Source organism: Lotus japonicus, chromosome 4 (genome assembly GCF_012489685.1).
Source record: "Lotus japonicus ecotype B-129 chromosome 4, LjGifu_v1.2".
In the NCBI taxonomy this organism is placed as follows: Eukaryota; Viridiplantae; Streptophyta; class Magnoliopsida; order Fabales; family Fabaceae; genus Lotus; species Lotus japonicus.
In genome coordinates, this window is record NC_080044.1 from 6,875,629 (window position 1) to 6,885,283 (window position 9,655).

Genomic DNA, 9,655 nt, shown 5'->3' on the forward strand with positions numbered 1-9,655 from the left:
ATAGTGGAGAGAAAAGAAAGGTGGGAGGAAAAGAGAACGTGTTGAAAGACAAAGATAAAGTTATCCAAAAACCCCCACTTGAGAAGAGACTTCCCTATCCACATGCTCCTACCAAGGCGGACAAGGAAAGGCAATTCACTAGGTTCATGGATATCTTCAAAAGGCTTCAAATCAACATTCCATTTGCAGAGGCTTTGGAACAAATGCCAACATATGCAAAATTCATGAAAGAATTGCTGACAAAGAAGAGAAAGTTTCAGGATGAAGAAGTGGTTCATTTAGGAGCTCATTGCAGTTCCTTTATTCAGCATTTCATACCTGAGAAGATGGATGATCCTGGAAATGTAACAATTCCAGTGACTATTGGTACTTTAGCAGTGGGAAAAGCTCTGATTGATTTGGGAGCCAGTATAAGCCTTATGCCACTTTCCATAATGAAGAGAGCAAGTGGTATGGAGCTGAGACCAACCAGGATGTCTTTACAGCTTGCAGACAGATCAATCAAATATCCAGTTGGCATAGCAGAGGATGTATTGGTAAGAGTTGATAAATTTTTAATTCTCGCTGACTTTGCTATTATTGATATTCCAGAGGATGAAGAAGTTCCAATCATTCTGGGGAGACCCTTCATGAGGACAGCAAGAATGGCGATAGACATGGACATTGGGAAGCTGAAAGTGAGAGTCCAAGATGATGAAGTTCAATTTGATCTCTATGAGGCCATACAACATCCAAAGGACAAAGGACAATGTTTCAAAATTGATGCAATTGATGAAGTTTGCAGAGAAGCTGATAAAAAGCCTTGTGTGTTTGATCCTTTGGAAGTAGCTCTCATCAACATGTGTTGTTGCTCACAATTCAGTGAACTGGAGGAAAAAGAAATCGAGAAGTGTGTGCAAGAACTTAATCTTCTCAAGGAAATAGCCTCTGAGAAAGTGGTAGTGGAGAATATCAAGAAAAAGGAACCAGTGGAATCTGATACAAAGAAAGATGATCAGAAGACGGAGCTGAAACTCTTACTTGCTCATTTAAAATATGTGTTTTTGCAGGGTGAAACAGGTAAGCCAGTGATCATTAGCAGTTCTCTATCACCAGAGGAGGAGGAGAAGCTGATTGAAGTTATCAAAGCAAATCAAGAAGCTATAGGTTGGACCTTATCTGATCTTAAAGGCATTAGTCCTTCTTACTGCATGCACAAGATCATGATGGAGGATGATTTCAAGCCTGTAGCACAACCACAGAGAAGATTGAATCCAACCATGAAAGAAGTAGTCAGAAAGGAAGTGGTGAAACTGCTAGATGCAGGTATGATTTATCCTATTTCTGACAGTTCTTGGGTAAGTCCAGTGCAGGTAGTTCCAAAGAAAGGAGGCATGACTGTGATTACTAATGACAAGAATGAGCTGATTCCGACAAGAACAGTCACAGGTTGGAGAATGTGTATTGACTACAGAAAGCTGAACAAGTCCACAAGAAAGGACCATTTCCCATTACCATTCATGGATCAGATGTTGGAGAGATTATCTGGGCAGGCATTCTATTGCTTTCTTGATGGATACTCAGGCTACAATCAAATTACAGTCAATCCAGAAGACCAGGAGAAAACAGCTTTCACATGTCCCTTTGGTGTTTTTGCTTATAGGAAAATGCCATTTGGATTGTGTAATGCTCCAGCAACCTTTCAGAGATGCATGCTTGCAATATTTTCAGATTTGGTGGAGAAGATCATTGAGGTTTTCATGGATGACTTCTCTGTATTTGGTGCTTCCTTTGATTTATGCTTGGAAAACTTGGACACCGTACTGAAGCGGTGTGTGGAAACAAATCTGGTTCTAAACTGGGAAAAGTGTCACTTCATGGTGACGGAAGGAATTGTTCTTGGGCACAAAATCTCATCAAGAGGAATTGAAGTGGACAAAGCAAAAGTGGAGGTTATTGAGAAGCTACCAGCACCAACAAATGTCAAAGACATCAGGAGTTTTCTTGGTCATGCTGGGTTTTATAGACGCTTCATCAAAGACTTCTCCAAAATTGCCAAGCCATTGAGTAATCTCTTGAATAAGGATACTTCTTTTCTCTTTGATAATGCTTGTTTAGAAGCTTTTGAAAAATTGAAACAAAGTTTGATATCTGCTCCTATTATTGTTGCACCTAATTGGAATCTTGATTTTGAACTAATGTGTGATGCTAGTGACTATGCAGTTGGAGCAGTGTTAGGTCAGAGGAAAGAAAAGGTTTTTCATGCAATTCACTATGCTAGCAAGGTCTTAAATGATACTCAAATAAATTATGCTACCACTGAGAAAGAATTGCTAGCCATAGTGTATGCACTTGAGAAGTTCAGAAGTTACTTGATAGGCTCAAAAGTTATTATTTTCACTGATCATGCAGCTATCAAGTATCTTCTGACAAAACCTGATTCCAAACCTAGATTGCTCCGATGGATTCTCTTATTGCAGGAATTTGATTTGGTGATCAAAGACAAAAGTGGCAAGGAGAACCTAGTAGCTGATCACTTATCAAGGCTGGTGAATGATGAGGTGCCGCAAAAGAAAAGGAGATAGCAGATGCATTTCCTGATGAAAAATTGTTTTTAGTTTAGGAGAGGCCATGGTTTGCTGATATGGCCAACTTCAAAGCCGCAGGTGTAATTCCATAATTTAATTTCCATCAGAAGAAGAAATTTCTCAGAGATGCAACTCAGTTTGTATGGGATGATCCTTATCTTTTCAAGATAGGAGCTGACGGTTTGTTGAGAAGGTGTGTAGCTTCAAATGAAGCCAGGGATATTCTGAGGCATTGTCACAACTCTGCTTATGGAGGACACTATAATGGAGAAAGGACCGCTGTAAAAGTCCTTCAATCTGGTTTTTATTGGCCTACCCTCTTCAAGGATGCTTATTTTCATGTTCAGAGATGTGATCAATGCCAGAGGTCAGGGGGGATAAGTAAAAGAAATGAAATGCCCTTGCAGAGTATATTAGAAGTTGAGGTTTTTGATTGCTGGGGTATGGACTTCATGGGACCCTTCCCATCTTCATTTTCTAATGAGTATATCTTGGTAGCTGTCGAGTATGTTTCTAGATGGGTGGAAGCAGTGGCGACTCCCAAGGCTGATGGCAAAACTGTGATAAAATTCTTGAAGAAGAACATTTTCAGCCGTTTTGGAGCACCAAGGGTGATTATCAGTGATGGAGGTTCTCACTTTGTGAATTCTCAGCTAGCTAAGGCATTGGAGCATTATGGTGTTAGACACAAGGTAGCATCACCTTATCATCCACAAACCAATGGGCAAGTTGAGGTATCTAACAGAGAGATTAAGAAGATTCTGGAGAAAACTGTATCAAGCTCTCGAAAGGATTGGTCTCAGAAATTGGATGATGCTCTGTGGGCATATAGGACTGCTTATAAGGCACCAATAGGCCTAACTCCTTTTCAATTGGTCTATGGTAAATCTTGCCATTTACCAGTTGAATTGGAGCATAAAGCTTATTGGGCTCTTAAATTTCTTAACTTTGATCTAAATCTTGCAGGTGAGCACCGGAAGAATCAACTGCATCAGTTAGAAGAATTGAGGCTTCAAGCCTATGATTCTTCCAAACTGTACAAGGAAAAGGTGAAAAAGTACCATGACAGCAAGATCATCAAGAAGACCTTCAGGCCAGGTCAACATGTACTCTTATTCAATTCCAGGTTGAGGTTATTTCCTGGAAAGCTCAAAACCAAATGGTCAGGTCCGTTTGTGGTTAAAGATGTCAAGCCTTATGGAGCGGTTGAGTTAGAGGACCCAGAAACTAAGAAGACTTGGGTGGTGAATGGTCAGAGATTGAAACCTTACCTAGGTGAGGATGTGCATAGGTCTACTGCAGCAGTGACCTATTTGGATGATCAGTGAAAACAATGCAGGCGTCAAGCTAGTGACGTTAAAGAAGCGCTTCCTGGGAGGCAACCCAGTGTTCGGTTAGATTTTACAGTTTTTAACTAGTTTTAGTAAGTAGTATGGTGATTTTGTGAAGTGTTGTTTAAATCTGTGCTTTAATGTGCTTCACAGCTTTTAATTACCATGTTGAGTTTGTTTAAAGACTTAAGGATCAATGATTTAATAGATTTGCAAATATAAGGTTGTGACTTGTGATTTGCTTGAGAACTGGGATGAAACATGGATTCTGTGTTGAAGCTGTGAAAAATCTGTGTTTGAATGTTGTAACAGATCCATTTTGTGTACTAATATGCATGTGAATCATTGATTTGCATGAATTGTGTGTCTAGCAAAAATTGATGCATGAGGTTGTGCGTTCCAAGTAAATAAATCAGTCCTACCTAGCCTTTTTCTGCATAAACAGTGAAAAATTACATCTAATTCTTTAAACAAGCTCAATTATGTTGTTATATATTAATATGTGTAAATTAGGATAATTCCATGTTCATTTGATGAGTTTTCAAAATGGTTTGATGCTTTAATTCTTACTTAGTGCCAATTTTGGAGCTTGAAGGGTGATTTGGAGAAGTAGTGTGTGAATGGATGATTTGAGGCTTTCAACAAGTCCTGAATAATGCTTATAGTGATTTTTGAATCCTAACTTGAGAGGAGGGCGAGAATTACAAAACTTGGCATGCTAAGTTGTGATTTAGATGAAACTTGTCTTAAAGTGTGAATTGTGAATCTGTAATGAATGTTGAAGTTTAAAACTTAGACATGTTTCAGATGATTTTTTGAAATTAATGAATCAAATGGCTTGCCTTGGACTTGTTTGGAAGGAGAAAAACAATGCTTAAGTTAAGTTTTTTTTTTTCTTTTCAATTTCTGCATAGTACAGGGCGCTCAGCGCTATCATATAGCCGCCCAGCGTCCTGCACTAAAAAATATGTACTGGGCTCACCGCCCAGCGGTATGCAGAGGCGCCCAGCAGTCTCAAATACTGGGTTGAACGCCCAGCGGTTGCCAGAGGCCGCTCAGTGGCCCAAAAAAAAAAGTTTTAATTTCTTTTTTTTTAATCACCTAAAAACACACGCACACACTACACTAAGTCACTAACACAACACTTTTTCTTTTGTTTTTTTTCACTCCTCCTCTCTCACGCATACTTCTTCTTCTTCTCCCCTTTCCCAATTTCTTCTCCTTCTTGCAAGAATTCACCCATAATCACATCAAAATTCCATCTTGTTACGTGAATTTCGTTCTCCTTCCTCATGTAAGTTCCAATTTTTTCTCTTCTTCTCTTCCATTCTCAATATGCACGAATTTTAGGTTCAAAAGAGAGGGTTTTTGAAATTTCATGTTTAATGGTTGGTTAATGGACTATGAATGATTTAATTTGCATGATTAGGGATGAATTTCATGATGCCTCTTAAGTTAGGGTTCTCCAATTCAATTGAACCCTAGGATTAGAAATTGGGGGTTTTTGAATTTTGTGATTCCTAGATACTCTTTGGGTGTCCTTGTACAAGTTTTGAGTTGAAAAGCATAAATTACATGAAAGCTCTTGCTTTGGAGTTTCTAAGTTAGGAGTATTTGAAACTTTGTCTTGAACTCAAGTTGTGATAATGGAAAGAAATGATGCTCTAAGGTTGTATGTGTTTAAGAATTGTGATTTACTTGTGCAAAACATGGACTATGGGTGTTTGATTGTGCAATTTGGAGCATCATGATTGGACCTAGATTAAGGGAGGTGGTTATGCATGAAAGGTGTTTGATGAAATGCTTGAATGAGTAAAAATGAACAAATGATGAGAATGTTGTGATTCTTGTACTGTTTAGTAATCTTGATGATGGAAAGCAAGGGACATGTGAATATGTTTTGGTTCCTTGTCATGCATGTGTGATATGTACATATGAGTTGAGCATGAAAGTGGTGCAACAATGAATGTAAACTACTTTGATAAGAATGTGTAGACATGATACTTGTTTCGAATAGGAACTTGAATTTCTTGATTCTCTAAAACTAACCTCTTTGAGTATCGGATCTTGGAACTTCTAATTGTTTTGCAGGTCAAGAAGCAAGAAATCAGCAAACAAGCGAGCACCAAGTCTAGACTCATATGTGTCTGAGGATGACGAAGATTATGATAAATCAAAATTCATGTCGTTCTCTGCTCAACTGGAATATGGCCCTATCTCTGAAAAGAGAGTCACACCCGAAAGGGTAGTCCAACTCAAAGATCATGAGTTCAAAGTCTTTCAGGATCAAATCAATAGGAGGGGCTGGAAGAAGGTGGCTGAACCACATCCGTCTTATCATCCAGACACTGTGTATCAATTTTATGCTAATGCTTCCCATTCTCTGGATGCAATAAGACAGAGGTACACGTGGGTTAACACAATTAAAGTTTCTTATGATAAGAAGACAATTAATGAGTTCCTAGGGAAACCATGGAAAGCAACTAGCAAGCTGTGCAAGTATCAAACTAGGGTGAATGAAAATTCTCATTCAGAGTACGAGGTAAGAAAAGATTTGTGTGTTGATGGTGTTCCTACAGATCAAATGAGTTGCGGTTCCTCACTTCTTAGGTGCTGTATGAAGCAAGAAGCCATGATTTAGAATGCGTTCATCCTTGCAAACATCCATCCGAATTGCCATGTATCTGATTTGCCACTAAGCAAATGCTACTTGATGTGGAGTATCATTAAAAAAGAGTCTATGGATGTTGCTGCAATCATCTCCAATGCCTTAGCTGAGTGTATTCACAATGGGAACTCTCTAATTTTTCCTTGCCTTATCACTTCATTATGCAGGGAACGTAGAGCTTATATCCCCGATGATGACACAATTGAGACAATCACTGGTCCATATATCACCACTCATTGCTCACCTAAGCCTTTGACTGAGGTGTTGAAGAAACTTAGAGACCAAAACCGTATACCAAAGGAGTCAGCACTAGAACCAGAGTCACCACCAGCACTATCAGATAGAGAAATGCTATTGCAGATGCAGGCTCAGCTGGATCGCCAAAATCAGCAGCAGAAGGCGTGCTATACAGCCATTACTGGGTTTTATCAGAGTTTTTCAGAGCATTTATGGCTCACGCCCTGACTATGTGGGCCTGCCATATTCAGAGTATCTCCAGAACAATAAATGGCTTGAGGACATGCCAACTACTCAAGTTGGGGAGAGCAGTAGCAGACAAGGAGCTCAGAAGGAACCTGATGATGATGATGGAGATGACTATGATGCAGAGGACATGGATGAGGATGATGATGCAGAGGATTGAGGACTCTCCACTATTCAGTGACTTTTTAGTTTTCTGCATTTTATTTCAGTTTTAGTATTTTAAATACTTTAGTATGTTGGTACTTTAATTTTGTGCTTTGGTTTTAGCTCTTTGCTTGATGTTGGTACTATGCTTATGTTTATTTTGGGATGGGAGCTTTGTTTTGCTCAAATTTTTGATTACTTTGGAATTGGTTGGTTTGAGAGCAAGCATGAACTATGAAATGCCAACTGAGTGCATGATTTTGTGTTTTTAAATTCATGATCATTGTGTTTTGCATTCACTTGATGCCATGACATGATATTAATGCATCATTCACATGAGGTCTTAGGCTCAATTTGTTTGAAAATGCTTGAAATCAAGGATACATACCTAAGCCGGGTGAGGGAGTGTGACCAAACACTAGAGAGAATGTGAGAATCATCATTGTTTTACATAGTTGAACTTGCTTGAGTCTCTAATTTTGTGGAATTGCATGGAAATGAAAGAAAATGATCAAGGCATTTTGTTCTTTAGTGTAAATAACTACTTAGCCATATAGCCTACCTTTACTTAGGAAATCACGTTGTTACCCCACTTAAGCCAAAAATTTTGAAAATTTCCTTGTTTTGTATATGACCCCAAGGTCTAAAAAGAAAAACAATGTCTCTCCTCACTTTCTTAGTTAAGAGAGCATGAATGATGGGAAAATGAGATTGTATAAATGTGTAAGTTAGGGGGAATGGAAACCATTGAACATTTATTTTGTTTTGTGTAGTGATCAATGCCAAACTTCTCAATCTTTGTTTTAAAAAAATAAAAATAAAAAATTTGATGAAAAAGAAATGAAAAAAGAAATGTTATATATAAAAAAAAAAAAGAAGAAAAAGAAAAAGAAAGATTGAGAAGTGTAAGGGAATGAAAGGGTTGAGGTGTAGTATAAATGATAAAGGAATGGTGACAAAAGAGAGACTCTTGGGTAAGGAGAGAGTGAAAGGTTTATAGTTGTGATAGATGTCATTTTATGCTCTCTTAGCTTGAAAGTCTTTGAGTATCCAGAAAAACCAATATTCTTTTGAAACCAGGCCTCATTACAACCCTTAGAAAGACCTATGTGATTCTTGATTAACCATGCAGTTTGATGATGACTGAGATGGGTAGCAAGTTAGATTTGTGTGATTCATTGATAGATGTGAGTGAAACACTTACCCTTGATCTCTTGAGTGGTGCATTTAATGTAAGATTTCGAGTGAATCCTTGATTGAAAAGTAGGAAATTCAAAGTGTGCTTAGAATCTCATGTTGATATGCTCTTTTATCATGATTTTGGTTAATTGTTGTGGGCTTCACATGATCTTCCTTGAGGAAATGTTTTACAAAATAAATTCATGCATTTTGAGGAGCTTTTGAAAATGGTTATTCAGAACTCATGCTTGTTCAAGAACATGTGTATATATGTGTTTTGAAAGATAATACCTTTTGTTTGAGGGCAAACAAAGTTCCAAGTCAGGGGGAGTTGATAAGTGTCAATTTTACCTAATTTCAATGAGAAATATAGACACTTATCCTTGTAAATTCATGAGAAACCTTGACCAAATCTAATTTCTTTTGTTTATAACTTGTTGTTAGATGTACTTTAGGATAGAATGTGCTTAAACTTGATTATGATCTTGATTTGTGTTTAAGGAATGAAGATTCAATGAAGAAGACAAATTTTGGCAAGAAAATAGGAATTTGAAGATGCCCAGGGCGCCCAGCGGTATGCAGAGGCCGCTCAGCGCCCAAGGCGGTGGCAATTACCCTCCTCTGAAGTAACTGGCCGCTCAGCGGCCAAAAAGGGGCGCTCAGCGGCCAGGCCCGTGACAGCACATTATAAAAGGCCCTTTACAGATCAAAACAGGGGATAACTTGGTTTTTGGAGAGAGAATTCGATAGAGAACATAAAGGGAAGGAACTTAGAGCTTGGGTAGGCTTCCATCGAGCTGGAGCTACGCCGAAGTCGGCACGGATCATCACTTCCATCCTATTTCTCTTGTAAGCTTGTCTAGCTTCCATGTCTATGGATAGCTAAGCTTTTCTTTGTTAGGATTTGGTGTAGTACCTTGACTCTATGTATCTAATTTAGTTCTTATGCTTATGAACCTATCTTTCTCTTGATTTCAATGGTATAATCTTGTTCTTAAAGCTTGTTTTAACTTGATCAATTAGAACTTGATTAGAGATTTGATGTGTGAGTGAAAACTACATATTTGAATTGGATTTAGGTTATATCATCTAATAATCCTAATTGCTAGACATAGAGTTAGGTTTGTTAGTCGTTAAACACCCGAATCAATCACGCTTCACTTTGTTAGTTATGCGAGACATCGGTAATTAGGAGAGCGGACCGTTAATCTTCTCATGTAAGGAATTAATGAGTTAGATAAGAACTGGTGTGATGGAATCAAGAATAGAATGATTCATATGTG

At 38.2% G+C, this 9,655-nt stretch overlaps 1 protein-coding gene across 1 annotated transcript; it reads left to right on the forward strand.

Annotated features, from left to right (window-relative positions):
* The first annotated feature begins 5,024 nt into the window (after positions 1-5,024).
* LOC130715262 (uncharacterized) lies at positions 5,025-9,371 on the forward strand. Its single transcript, XM_057565341.1, has 3 exons — positions 5,025-5,192; positions 5,990-6,301; positions 6,734-9,371. Coding segments are annotated over exons 1-3 (612 nt in total). The 5' UTR covers positions 5,025-5,190; the 3' UTR covers positions 7,032-9,371.
* Positions 9,372-9,655: the final 284 nt, after the last annotated feature.

What these genes read in the sequence shown, in the direction of transcription:
- LOC130715262 (XM_057565341.1), top strand. An exon ending in CTGGATGCAATAAGACAGAG is followed by an intron (nt 6,302 to 6,733) that starts GTACACGTGGGT and finishes TTCATTATGCAG; the next exon opens with GGAACGTAGAGCTTATATCC.